The following is a 15,163-nucleotide window of genomic DNA, read 5'->3' as shown; positions in this document are numbered from 1 at the left end:
GGATGCTCTTATTTGGTGTGTGTTTGTGTGAGCGTGCACGTTCATGTCTGTGAGTTATCGTGTTCAAAGTGTTCAATACCAGAGGCAAAGAGAAAAAACTGAAGAGCAAAGAAGGAGATGCTTACAAACTAAACAGGCCCAACCTACACTGTGCTGCCAAAGCCACCCTTTCTTTACAAACAACTGCTTTACAGGTTTTGCACAGGCACTGTTAAAGGTGGATGACGCTGTGTCAGTGATAAACAGGTGGAGAGCTGCAGATGTTACATATACTGTTACATGTCTAACACTTTTTTAAAAAAATGATTTCTATCACATCACACTTCATGTTTTGGCTAATTATGTAAAAATGATTCACATTTTGGATTTTATAACATTAAAATCTTACAACATTTTTATAGCCTGAGTTCCTGCAGCCCTGAAGCACACGCCCCACAGCTTGTTGTTGGGATTCTACTTGCCTGGAGGTCTTTAATGTTGGGGAAGGGAATTCCAACGGCGACTACTGCCCTGGCGTTGTCGTCCGTAAAATCAAGCCCTTCGCTCACTTTACCCCTACACACAGCAATCAGCAGTGCACCATCTGTATCAAACAAACACACGCCATGAGCCGTGAACATGACGTGGGAGAAGGCGTGTATGTGGTGCGCAACTATGTTCGAGTGGTACGACTCATTGAAATGGATGCTGGGCAGATCTAGCATCCATTTGAAGGATTCATTATCCAAGTTTTTGGATAGTAAAACAATTTCTGTCATTTACTTTTTTAGCCTCTAAACACAGATGTAACAAAGAAAGCAGAGAAATCCCCAACAATCATATGACCCCCTATGCCTCCCATTCGACTTTAAATACTCTAGGAACAACAAGTAGGCCTGCAGTGTGAGAGCGAAGTGCTCTAATGGGATGATATGGTACTACAAGGTCATTAAGATAACCTTAATGAGCTTATAGATCCTCGTATAAGAATAATATTAAATCACAGCCATTGAGAAGCCCCTTTCCAAAGAGTGTGTCATTGGTCATTGGCCAGTTTCTTATTAAGATTGCTTCTAACAGAGGCACACAAACTTTGTGACAATAACAATAACCTGCTGAATTCTGGATTATTCAGCTGTGGATTATGCACATTGAATCACTAGTAAACAGCAGCTGTTCCAGAGTCAGCATAACAATGTGTATCAGTCTCACCTTTTTCTTCACAGTATTTGATGGCACTGTAGTACGTGTGAAGCAACTCATCAAAGTCTCCCTTGCCTCCACCACCACGGGGCTCTGTGATCACCGTTTTCTGTTGCTCTAGCTTGTCCCAGAGACCAGTTTTGGTCCATCGGTCTCTCAGTTTATCCAGCATCTGATTAGAAAACAGGAAATACATCACCACAGAGGATTTTAGCAAACAGAATGTCCATCCATCCATCTTCTTCCGAACCACCTCACTGACTCCTTTCGATGTGGAGGAGCAGTGGCTCTGCTCTGAGCCCCTCCCGAATGGCTGAACCTCTCACCCTATCTCTAGGGGAGAGGCCAGCCACCCTTCGGAGGAAACTCATTTCCACCGCTTGTATTTGCGATCACTACCCACAGCTCGTGACCATAGGTGAGGGTAGGGACGTAGATCGGTAAATTGAGAGCTTCGCTTTTACACTCAGCTCTCTCTTCATCACAACAGACCGGTACAGGGTCTGCATTACTGCAGCCGCTGCACCAATCCGTCTGTCGCTCCCTTCTCCCATCACTCGTGAACAAGACCCCGAGATACTTAAACTCCTCCACTTGGGGCAGGGTCTCATCTCTGACCCGGAGTGGGCACTCCAGCCTTTTCCGGCTGAGGACCATGGCTTCAGATTTGAAGGTGCTGATTCTCATTCCCACTGCTTCACACTCGGCTGCGAACCGTTCCAAGGCGAGCTGGAGGCCCTCACCCGATGAAGCCAACAGAACCACATCATCTGCGAAAAGCAGAGATGTGATCCTGAGACCACCAAAGTGAAAGCCTTCCACCTCTTGGCTACGCCTAGAAATTCTGTCCATAAAAATTATGAACAGAATCGGTGACAAAGGGCAGCCCTGGTGGAGCCCATCACCCACCAGGAACAAGTCCGACTTATTGCCGGCTATGCAAACCAAGCTCTTGCAACGGGGAATCACACTCCTCAGCCTCCCTGGGAAAGTCTATGCCAGGGTGCTGGAGAGGAGAGTTCGTCCGTTAGTCGAACCTCGGATACAGGAGGAACAATGCGGTTTTCGTCCTGGTCGCAGAACACAGCTCTATCCTCTCGAGGATACTTGAGGGTGCATGGGAGTTTGCCCAACCAGTCTACATGTGTTTTGTGGACTTGGAGAAGGCATTCGACCGTGTCGCTCGGGGGGGTCCTGTGGGGGGTGCTCTGGGAGTATGGGGTGCCTGGCCCATTGCTACGGGCCATTCAGTCCTTATACAACCGTATTTCACAGGCAGGTGTGGGCAATTCCTTCGTTATGTCATTATCAATTAAGCAGACAAAAGGCCTGGAGTTGATCTGAGGTGTGGTGCTTGCATTTGGAAAATGTTACTGTGGACAGAAAACATGTGGTCAAAGGAGCGCTCCATGCAGGTGAAACAAGCCATCCTTATGCTGCGAAAATAGAAAACAAACATCCGAGAAAGTGGCACAATATTAGAAGTGGCAAAATCTTCAGTTTGGTACATCCTGAGAAAGAAAGAAAGTACTGGTGAACTCAGCAATGCAAAAACACCTGGAAGTCCACGGAACATAATAGCAGTGTATGATCGCAGAATCATTTCCATCTCTTCACAGCAGCCAGTTACAACACTGTCCAGGAGGTCAGCGTATCGATATTCAAGTCTACCATAAAGAGAAGACTGCGTGAAAGTAAATACTCAGGGTTCAGGCTGTTAGCCACTCATAATCCTCAAGAATAGAAAGGCTAGATTGGACTTGGCTAAAAAAAAGCAGCACAGTTCTGGAAAATCATTGTTGGACAGAGTAAACTAAGATCAACCTCTAACAGAATGATGGCAAGAAAAAAGTAAATGTACTGATTCTTTTATAGCGCTTTTCTACTCTCCTGGAGTACTCAAAGCGCTCTCTACAACACGCCACATTCACCCCATACACACCCATTCACACAAGCACTATTATCTATACTGTGAGTGCTTTCTAACTATTATTCAAACGCATTCATACTCCGATGGATGCATCGGAGAGCAAGTTGGGGTAAGTATCTTGCCCAAGGATATTTGCCATGCAAACTGGGGGAGCCAGGGATCGAACCACCAACCTTTCGATCAGCAGCTGACCTGCTGGAAGAGGAATATCCTTGAATGGTCAAGCCAGTCCCTGATATTAGCCCAACTGAACCTGCATTATACTTGTTGAAGACTAAACTTTGGACAGACCGGCCTACAAAGCAACAGCAACTGAAAGCCGCTGCATCCAAAAGGAGGAAACCAGCATCTGGTGACGTCCACCAGTTCAAGACTTCAGGCTGTCACTGGCAGCAGACGGTCTTCAGCCAAGTATTAGAAATGGACATTTCCTTTTCAGTTTTAATTTGTCCAACTGCTTTAGTTCCTCTTTCTGTTCAACCCACTGAATTAAAGCTGAAAGTTGTTTCATTTAAATTTCATTGTGTGATGCACAGAACCAAAATTAGTCCAAATATTTATGGGCCTAACTGTATATCTGCAAATAAGTAACCCACCATCTTCAGACAGTGTCAATCTGTACCCTGTGCAAGGTACCACACTGTGAAATATTAATACACCTTCGAAGTCTAAAACAACCTTGCAACAAGAAAAGCAATTATGTTTGCTCCTGTGTCCTCACACTGCTTGGATTTCTTCTCTCGACTTTAACTTGGCAGAGAGCTGATGTATTCAAACCTCCTCTGCAATAAAAATCACTGTTGCTGTACTATTGTTAGCGCAAAAAGTCAGCAGCTCTCCGGGGAGGCACATTGATCTAAAAGCCCTCATCCAAGCCCCACTCGTGTTGGTCCTGTGCAGATTACATCCTTGAATAAGCATGGCTTCACAACCAGAAAGAGGCTTCACTGGCGTGGAAATGTGTTAGAAGGGTCAAATAAAAGTTCTTCTCATAGTCAGCAGAAAACTTCTTAATGGGTTAATAGTGTCAAACTGTCGATCGTAAGCTAGCTGCAGGTGAGACCTTCGGCTGGGAGGAATGCAGAGGATATTTGCACACTTGTAAACCTATTGCGTTCACCTGTGTTGCAACCAAAACACCACAAACCAGCAGACCTCAAACAGCACAGAAGTTTACTTTTTGGGTTTTGTGCAGTACTGAGGAAAACAACAGAAGCAAATGGGACAGCAGGGGAGCGCTGATATATTTTTGCAATCCAGTGTGACGGCCCCACACCGATCAAACGAAGCGTGGGAAAGATTTCATCAGGTTGGTGCCTACTAAAGCAAGCGAGGTCAGAATGTTTGCATCAATAAAACATGACTCACTCACTAAATATGCAGCATTACATCAACAAGGACCCCCCTTACGTGCATCTTCAACTCAGCAAACTGTTTGCCCTGCAATTGCTTTGCAATGCAGTCTTAAGCGAGAGATGAATAATTCAGGTTATGTACTTTAGGCTGATCTACCACTAAACAAAACAGCCATTATCTGCCAGGCTACGCTTGGAAAGGAGGTGATTCCACATGGAGATGAGTATGGAGACAAAATGTTCCTACTGATAAAACTGATGTGACGGAGTCTGACGGTGTTTTATACTCACTACACAAAAGGTCGGGGTTTGTATTTTTAGCAATGAATAACACAAAGGGCCTTTCAAAATAAAGGTTTGTGGTGAACACTTTAGTCGCGGATCGGTTTGGGCAATCTAACGTCTGTAATCTGATTGGTCTCTGTATTGATCACCTAAAGATGATGACGATCGTCACAGTTCATCAGAAGATCATGGGGTTTTTAAAGGGATAATAGTCGCCTAATGCACAGACAGGAGACCAGTCTCGACTACAAACTGATCGCCTGGGCAAAAAGGCTAAAGTCCTGCAGAGAAATTAAACACAGAGGCCTTGGTAACCGCACTAGAATCACCATCTGGCAGTTAGATAAGCCCTTTTCCCACCTGATTGGCCGAGACATGGAAGTACAACATTGGTCCAATAGAGCAGCGGTCCCCAACCCCCGGGCCTCGGACCGGTACCGGTCCGTGAGTCGTTTGGTACCGGGCCGCGAGAGTTGAGGCTCAGGTGTGAAATGTATAGTTTTCAGGGTTTTTATCGGTTTTCAGCGTTATTTTGTTATCGTTTTTATCGTTTACTCGGTTTTCCTGGGTCTTTTCACGTGCGTTATGAATAAATTTTCTTTTTTTCGGTACCGGTACTGGTTTTATTTTGTTGTGTTTATCCGCGACACCTTAAAGGCCGGTCCATGAAAATACTGTCGGGCATAAACCGGTCCGTGGCGCAAAAAAGGTTGGAGACCGCTGCAATAGAGGACTGCGGTGGCGTTTTTAAACCTGTCGACTGCAGCCCCAAAAGGATTTGCGTCCTCCTGTCATGTCATTTTCGCGATTTCTTTTTAAATTTTGGTAAAGATTGTACAGCATACATCATTAATGCGTTAAAAATAATGAAACGAAACAAGAATTGGGTGCTTGATATTTAATATAATTCTGCCTGAATACTTCACTCTTCTTGGCAGAATTAATACAGTTCATATAGACTGGTTGTTTTCCCGGCACAGACCCGGCATGGTCCATAGCGTCTGACCACAGCAGCAGACCTGACCCTGGCTTTCAAACCTTGTGTTACTCGTGTGTGGTTCCTCACATTTACAGAGTTGTTTGTATATAGTGTGTAAATTAGTTGACTTGTAAATAGACACTGAAACAGAAGGGCTGAGCTGATTTATTATTTTCTTGTACCGTTTCCTCCTGTTTAGGGAGTTAGGTGTAGCACGTGTCTTTTGTTTGGTTTTTGTTTCACACCTCCTTTCCTGACTTAGCTTGTTTTTGTTTGTTATTTTGTCCTTTGTTCACCCCAGGCTTCAGTTTTCAGTGTAGACACAAATAAACCACCGTTCACTTCAAAGGTTGGCTTCTGGGTATGGTTCACTTCCTTTCTACCCCTTATGTTATGTTCCTGTACCCCTAGACTGGGGCGTAACATATGGGATCATTTTCCTGTTGGATCACAAAATTGTGTCCAAGTTTCAACCATCTAGTGGTTGATCTGAGGTAAAGTTAAAGAATTTGGAGCTAGTCCTCCTTCATTGTTCTACTTTATGAAATGTGTTGGGGTGTCGAACTCCAGGCCTCGAGGGCCGGTGTCCTGCAGGTTTTAGATATCACCGTGGGTCAACACACCTGAATGAAATGATTAGTTCATTACCAGGCCTCTGGAGAACTTCATGACATGTTGAGGAGGTCATTTAGCCATTTAAATCAGCTGTGTTGGATCAAGGACACGTCTAAAACCTGCAGGACACCGGCCCTCGAGGCCTGGAGTTCGACACCTGTATGTTAGTCAGTCTATGACTGCTGTCAAACAAATCCTTTTATACTAGCAAACAAAAAATACCGGTTGCAGTTAATTATGTCCACTGGGAAGAAGTTAAAACGGCTTCGGCAAGTTACTGTAGAACCTGCAGCATTATTTTTTAAAAGATTTAAGTGATTTTATGTATTTTTCACTCTGTGTGGATTAAACGAAATCTAAAATCAATTCAAACTTCTGCAACATCTGTCCTGTACAAACAGTCAGATTTACCAAAGTTGGAATCGCCAAATTACCACGACATTCACACAAGGACTGCGGATTTTTCTTATTTTTTAAACACAATCACATTTTATCAGCTTATATCCTTATACATGCTGTCTTTGTACTATTCCACTCTCTTCATTTACATTTACATTTCTCAAATTCTTTAGAATTGTGGAATAATTTGGAATTTAAACCACCCAGTGGGGGTGCCATAGGAATACTTGTCTGCATTTCTTTAACATATCTGTAAATGGGTTAGTATGGAATAAAATGTGTGATGCTATCAAGATGCATGGCTGCATGTGTGAAAGTGACCATTGTACAGTCAAACAAATCTTCAACACCTTCAACAAAGACTTTCAACCAGGAGTGTGAGACACTCAACACAGAAACTGCAGCCACCAAAATGACAGACATGAGCAGCATCATGAATAATTCAGGGGCATCATCTGAAGACCTGCTGTTTAGATGTCGGACCTTGGTTATAAAATGTTAATCTAACGAATAAAACAGAAAATTCTCCCATCCAGAATTTTATCATCAACTTAATTTAAGAAAAATAAAACAAGTGAGGCTTACCAATTCAACACCATGGAGACTATACTCGGTAAAACTGCTCATTTTTATATTTGTATAGGTATATATTGGTTAAAAAAACCTCTAATTATAATTATGTTTCACTGCACATCCAGGAGAAAAGCATTTATTGAACTTGCTTCTAAAAAGCAGCAAAGCTGTCATTTAAAAGTGAATTTATCTGTGAACCACCATGTTTAGACTTCAGCAGGGATCTCACAGCAGCAACGTTATGATGCCCGTACAACATGAATGGGAATGAGCAGTATTTAGCACATAGGAGAGCACAACAGTGTTAATAATGCATTGCCCTTTCTAGGCATGGTAGGTGCAACGCTCAGCCTCTGCCGTTGACGCAGTAAAGTGGGCCAGATCCTTCTGCCAACTGGGACGGGGTGGTGAAACAACGCGGCGGAAGCAGTGAACTGTAGTCTTTCTCGCACTTTTACACTTCCCCTCTCTTTCTCCCCTTACTATCGCTCCATCTTTCACCTCCTCTGCATCTAGCCTCACTCTATCTCCTTTCCCAGATCCCCTGTGTCAGTGAGCTACGTGGCGACACATCAGAGCTCCTCTAGTGCCTGCTGAATTATGGAAAGGGATAGGAGGCAACGGCATTAATGAAACATGCTGCTAGGAGCCACATTTCGCAGTGGTGAGGGGAGACGTGTTGTTGCGGCTTAAATTATTCACCCTCAAAATATCACAGCAACCATCACGCCAAGACTGGTGGCGAGAAGCCACCTGCCACCTCTGAGATGCCGCTCTTCCCTCGTCGTCTGCCCGGCCACATCGGCGGTGACAACAGAACGCTGCAAAAACGCTGCATGCTGCCCAAAGAGGAGGACGTCATCTGCTACGACATCATCTAATTTTCATAAGAATAAATGTCAACTTAAGTGTTTTGAAGCATTATTCAGTTATCTTTCATTTCATTATAAAATGAGTTATGGTCGTAATCTCCACTTCGATGCGGTGGATCCGCTCAAAACTCGAACCTTCATCAAATGCCTTCCAACGTGATTATAAAATAAAGTCCAGATAATAAGAAGTATCCACCTGCACCAATCACAGCCTGCCAGGCCTTTACTATCATCTCGTTCTCTTTATTGAATAAATCTGAAGATTTTTCTCCTCACAACTCCTGAGGTGTCTACCACAGTTTGGCCTAGTTTCATAGACCCATAAGAACTCTATAGGATTAAAACCAATGAATGCATTGGCAGATTATCATCTTAAAGTTCCAATCAAACAGTAGTGGTGTGCGGATCGATACTGAAATATTGATTCTTCCGATACCAGTAATTTATGTTCTAGAATCGATTCTCATACAAAAATATCGATATTTAAGTACTCTGGGGTAAATTTGTAGTTTATCATTAACAGGAACACAGTTAAGAAAGAAACTATATCATTCAGATCTTCTAAATTTGAAGGAACTACTTCCTCTTGCGCCTTTCATAGACATATGCAAAATACAGCTGTATAAATCTGTCGCAGCCCCTGGCATGCGCACTCACAACAGTGGTTGAGCGTAAACGGAGTCATGTGTGGACATTTTTTACCTCCACAAACAGCCAAGATGCGATTTTCGATACATGTGGCAAGACAGTGAGGTGTTGTGGAAACACCACTAACCTCGTCAAACACCTCAGAGTAAATCATATCAATGAACATGATGAGCTTATGTTGAGGCGAAGTGAAGAGGAGGAGAGGGACAGGTGCTACTAGGGCGAGACAGATGTCTCTCGAAGAGTCCTTTAGTGCTGCAGGCAGGCAAGGTGTTCAAACAGCGCAAAACTTCAATTTTTTTTTATTTCTATATGATAATTCTGCATTATTAAGCAATATGAACAAGTAGTCTGATGTCCTTTAATCATTATTAAGCTATATCCTTATATTATTACTACAATTACATAATACAATATATAATTGCATTATGAAATACAATGAAACATTAAGTTTTTGTACAGAGTATTGGTATCGGATCAGTATCGTCGATACCACCCTGAATTTTACTTGGTATCGGATTGGAAAGGAAATCAGTGGTATTGCACATCACTATCAAACAGCATCTTCAGGTCGTGTCATTGGACTACAAAAATGTACAAAAAGCATTTTCTCCATCCAACAGCTTTACATTTGTTCCGAACTCTCGAAAATCTCATTTAAAACCAAAGTGAACAAGAGTTCAGCGAAACATTGTTACAATGTTTGTGTCTCTGAGCCCAGCTTTTCTACTTTGTTCATATTTAAAGATGCGTTTAAATATGAACAAAGACATAAATGTTTAAAAACATATTTTAATTTCAAAATGTTGCTTTCTTTTTAAAAGGCATCACCACACAGATCACATGTTGTATTCAGACAGAAAGGAATAGCTACATTTTTACTGCACTGCTGGAATCACAATATAAGAGACGCTGTTAGAGTTTTCCTAATCATAAAAAGCTGTTGGGGGTTTTACACACACATACTCACAGTGCATAAAGAAAGACGAGGCTGTGCAACATTTTTGCCATCTGGTAAGCAAAAATGTACTTCATGCTTGAGTAAATTAAACGTCTTAACCAAACCAAGCAAAACCAAAGATCTTATATGAAGGAAGGTCAAGGAAGGAATTTCGGGGGCACCAAAATTATTAGTTTATTTTATATGTAGGAAAAACCGTGACAGTGTGGAAGTAAAATGACATAACGCTGTGTGCATATACACATTAGATGTGTTAGAGACTCCCATCTTCGGTTTTGGAGTTAAACTGTTGGTTTGACAAAACAAGCAATTGGAAAATTCCATCTTGAGACTCGGAAAACTGTGACGGTCGTGCTCATTATCCAAAATGCAAAGCAGCACTGCCCTATATTTGTTTTTACATGATCTGCATATGTATACTTTATTTCATTTCATTTATTTCAGTCGCGGTGACACGAACAAATCTTTGCTACAGTAGATTAGGCAACAAAGAGATGACTCGCGCACCATTTAATATGTGCTTTTTAACTCTGAAAATATGAGCCTTCCAGAAAAGAAGCCCCAGCTTAGTCAGACAGCCGTAACGCTGAAGTTTCCACTGTAAAAACTCAAATAAAACATCTCGGCTCTAAAACAGCCAGGAGGGATATGCTACACTGACCCACGCTCCCTAAAACAGACAGCGGCAGCCCCACACGTGGAGCTGTGATTGGTGCTGCTGAGGACAGTGGTGTTGCTGGGTGTTTGCTCTGTAGTCCGCTTTGACTTTGATTTGACACAAACTCGGCAGAGCCAAGGCGCCGGCGCTGGGTGCGTCTTCGCGCAGACAGGGAGGCGACATCACCTAATGGCCCTTATCTCAGTCTCCTTTAAAAGCATCTTTTATTCCCCACCATCTTTTCACCTCAGCAAAGCTCTGCTTTTTTCTTTTAATAAACCATCAGTCTCCCACGGAGCATCGGTCTCTTCCCTTGGCGGCTGAGACCAGACGGCAAAGCCTGCTGTGGTTTTAATGGGCATTAACTGGGGGACAGTTGAAGCCTAAGTGTTAAAAAACCCACAGCGTCTAAGGGAAACTGTGATTATGGGCTTACATGTTTCTTTATAAAACTAATGCTAATGTCCGCTATAATTCCAAGTCATTTTTTTCTAGTAAAACACTTAAAACTGCACCAATGCAACCTGTGTACTGTTGACTCGTATGTGTTTATGTGTGTGAATGTGAGGGCAGCAGCGTCTCGAGGGACACTTCTTTGGCACACTCGCCTCACTGCTCTCTCCGTCTATCGCAGAAGCAGCTTTGCACGAGGGGTTGATAGGCATCACCTAGACACACTGAACAGGGATGTCTGAAGATGACCTTTCTGTTGACTATGCGCACATAAAACGTGCACATCGCAGGCCAGACGGGACTCAGCGGCACCAACGAGGCCTCCGCGGACTCCAATTAATACTCCAGCCCTTCATATCCCCTCATCTCCTCATCTTTAAGAGCTGACTGCAGATTAAATATTTATGCATCAGCACAGAGAGAGAGATAGAAGACTCCTACACGGCTATCAATAATAAAAAAACATCCCACAGCTCATAGTCGCTGCTCGGTTGGCATCAGAGGCTGACAAAAAGGAAGGTAAAATGAGAAAACAACAAGGCTCAGAGTCTTAGCTTTCCCTCACAGTTTGCAAGCTGGTGTCATCGGCTCTTTAAGAGTGCAACTGGATAGCGAGCCAACAAGGACTGCAGAGAAATCAAATCAGCGATCACTGCGTGGGACATGCTGAAATTTAAGTCCAACATGGACCGCGCACACGTGCCAAAGGCAAAAGACAGAAATCCCAAAGGCAAAGCACAGCTGTGAAAGTCCTCTGTTTGACTCATCCCAGCAAAACAAGACATCAGTGACGGCTGGCTTTCACGACAGTGCGCCTTTCCATTTCAAACAGGAAGTGAGTGGAGAAGATAACAGCACGAGTGGTGGCCCACAGATGAGTGGGACACTGGCTGAATAAGTAAGATTTAGGTTATAAAAGATAAAGCTGATGATGTATTCATCAAAATGATTGCGTGCGATTTGAGGCAAGCAAAAAGTTAACATAACGCGGTTTCTTTTTCTCTTTGCAGGTTGCACGCTAAAAAGCACAACATGCATCGTATCATTGCTCCAAATGTGTCTGACGTGACTGACAGTCAAGGATTTAAACATTTTCCTGCTGCGTGGACGAGCCTGCATGCTGACTCTGTGCTCACACAGAGACAACCATACAAGGATATCCGGTCTCAGTGACAAACAATATACAGAACCAAGAACAGAAAATATCTCTTTGGCTTTAACCTTTAACACACAGGGATTGTGCACATGTTGTGCTGCATATTCACTTCTGACCTTTTAGCCATATGTAACATGAACATGTACCACTGGAACGCTACATATGACTGAAAATAAGAAAAAAGCTCCACCTTGAGTGGTTCAGAGTGCCAAAAGATCAAATTGTTGGATGGTTGGACTTTATTCGAAAATAAATATTTCAGGTTACTTAAAAACATTTAGAGTGACTTTTATAGGGTTTCCTGCAGTTACATGTAACACTTTGGTAGTGGACAAGCACCCACGATGTCGTACGAAATCCACTCGGCTCTCTGTAAGCTAATGTGACAACTGAGCTACGGTGGACATGAATGATTCACAGCCAAAAATGAATGACAAACGTAGGGGGGACAAAGCCTCTATGAGCGCGCTCTCAGAAGCAGCATCATTAACTGAAAGAGAACACACTTCTGTGAGGATGACGCCATTTTTCCTTACAAGCTCCTCCATTGATCAGTGGAGATCTGTTGTAACATGCGATACGGCAGCATCTTCACAGTGGGAGTGGAAGGAATGCCGTCCCTTAAAGAGGTACTTTGTCTGTCACATGTTCTTATACATGCCAAAGCATTGCATGTTACCTAAATCTGTGGTCTCTAGCGCCTCCCAGTGTTAAGCTACAGCACTACGACTCATTTTCAGTGTGAATTTAACATCATGCAGAGGATGCCTCCACACAAAACAGATCGTTTGCTTGTAATTGAAAGTAAAAAGACAACAACAGTTTTATTTTCATTTATACTGCATTTGTTTGTGTTTTTAGGGGACTATTCCTTTGAGCTTAATAAATAATGTTTAATAGTAAGAAGAAATAAAAATGCCTACATTAAGTCATTTCTAGAATCTATTTTATTATGCACAGGAGCCAGAAGCACGACTGCAGATTATAGTCGAGTCGAGTCCTGAAGCACCAACAAAAAATGCTAACTGGTTACTTTTACACACTAAGCTGTCTACACATTGGTAAATAGGCTGTTTCTCTCACAAATAAAAACAGCTTTATATTGTAAGGTTACAATCCTACAATAATTCAAAGAGAACCCCAACAATCGGATGCTTCCTATGAGCAAGCACTTGGCGACAGTGGGAAGGAAAAACTCCCTTTTGCATCATGGGAGTCCCCCAGCAGCCTATTGCAGCATAGTGAGGATTCAGGGTCACCTGATCCATCCCTAACTATATGCTTTAGCAAAAAGGAAAGTTTTAAATATAATCTTAAAAGGTGGGGGCTGGTTCTGCACAAGAGGGGTGTGGAAGCTGAAGGCTCCGCCTCCCATTCTACTTTTAAATACAGTGGAACCCCGGGCTTACGAAGACCCCATTTAGTTACGAAGGCACTTAACGGCAATATTTCTGCCCCTGGTACGGCAAAATGCCCACGTAAGGTAAAGCCATACCTCCCGGCTAACGTCTTTGAGCGTGTTATTCACCTTTTCCTTACTTGCAGATTAGACTACTGCAATTCATTGTATTATGGTCTAGATCAGGCCACCATCCATCGTCTTCAGATGGTTCAAAATGCAGCTGCTCGCCTGCTAACTGGTACCAAACGGAGAGAGCATATAACCCCAGTTTTAGCTTCTTTACACTGGCTTCCTGTCTCCTACAGGATCCAATTTAAACTTCTACTTTTTGTTTTTAAGTCACTTAATGCCCGAGCCCCTCCTTACCTGTCTGAGCTCCTCTCTGCCTATGCTAGCTCAAAACTAATGCTGTCCATCCCACGGACTAACCTCAAATCCCGTGGTGATAGATCCTTTTCTGTGGCAGGTCCCAGACTTTGGAATAGTCTCCCCTTAAATATTAGATCTGCACAAACACTTGAGCAATTTAAATCTTTACTAAAGACACATTTCTATGCCCTGGCTTTTAACACACTATGACCCAGGCATTCTGGTCTTATTTGAATTAGTTTAGTTATTGTTTTAATTCTTTTATTGTCCTATTATTGTTTTTTTACTGTTATTATTGTATTACATTGTTGCTTTTTAATACCATTTTTATATTGTTAAGCACTTTGTGCAGCATCGGCTGTTTGAAATCTGCTATATAAATAAATTTGACCTTAACGAAATAGATAAAATAGAAAATGTCAAAAAATTAAATAAAATTCCATAATGTTATGTACATGTACACATACGTATGCTTTCTTCAACTCCGCCACCTCTTCCTCCACCAAGAACTTCGTCTTCAGCCAGCATTGCATAACTCAAAAGGCGATGGAAAAAGGTGCTTCTACTTACGAAAATTTTAACTTACGAAAGACCCTCTGGAACGAATTAATTTCGTAAGTCGTTGTTCCACTGTACTCTAGGAACCACGAGTAAACCTGCAGCGTGAGAGCGGAGTGCTCTGTTGGGGTGATACGGTTTTAAGATGTCTTTAAGCTGGAGCCTGATTATTCAAGACTGTGTATGTGCAGAGAAAGACTTTCTGGATTTAACAGGGAGCCAGTGAAGAGAGTAAAAGGAATTACTAGTAACTAATAAAACTACTAACCAGATAATCGACCCCTGTGGGAGTTTACAATTATTTTAATTATTAAAATATTAAGTTCATAAACTATTTTATGAAAAAAATTGTGAAGGCATTGTAAAGAAGCGTTACAAATGTACAAACGCTAAAAGGTGATATTTACTAACTGCATGTTTGGGAGGAGAAGGTTTAAACGGCACATTTACCTTGTAGGAAGGCAAAAAGCAGAGCACACCCTTGGCCATGACCTGGCAGACGTGGAGCAGCAGGCCACCCACTTCATCCTGGAAGGCATACGTCTCTGTGTTCTGAAAGGTGGCACAGAGCTTCCTGCCTTGAGGTCCTGTGCCAACAGTGCCCACCCAAACCTGCAGAGATCAGACATATTTCTTATCAGAGACACAAACGTGACGCACTGTTCCACTCTCATGTGTGCTGCTTGATTAGTCTGCTAAGTTATCAAAGGTCAGCTTGTCAGCATTCCCTGTAATCGTATTAAGAAGATCCACAATAAATCAACTGTG

At 42.6% G+C, this 15,163-nt stretch overlaps 1 protein-coding gene across 1 annotated transcript in view; it reads right to left on the bottom strand.

Annotated features, from left to right (window-relative positions):
• Window positions 1-15,163, bottom strand: part of brip1 (BRCA1 interacting helicase 1) — a 42,542-nt gene that overhangs the window by 11,584 nt on the left and 15,795 nt on the right. Inside the window, exons 14-16 of the mRNA XM_004537977.4 lie at window positions 14,846-15,007; window positions 1,192-1,354; window positions 462-583 (exon numbers count right to left, since the gene is read on the bottom strand). Coding sequence (XP_004538034.3) covers window positions 462-583; window positions 1,192-1,354; window positions 14,846-15,007 — 447 coding nt within the window. The remainder of the gene's footprint in view (window positions 1-461; window positions 584-1,191; window positions 1,355-14,845; window positions 15,008-15,163) is intronic.

The sequence above is a fragment of the Maylandia zebra genome, linkage group LG14, assembly GCF_041146795.1.
Source record: "Maylandia zebra isolate NMK-2024a linkage group LG14, Mzebra_GT3a, whole genome shotgun sequence".
NCBI classification, from domain to species: Eukaryota; Metazoa; Chordata; class Actinopteri; order Cichliformes; family Cichlidae; genus Maylandia; species Maylandia zebra.
The sequence above is the reverse complement of the archived record's forward strand: the minus strand, read 5'-3'. Positions and strand labels throughout refer to the sequence as shown.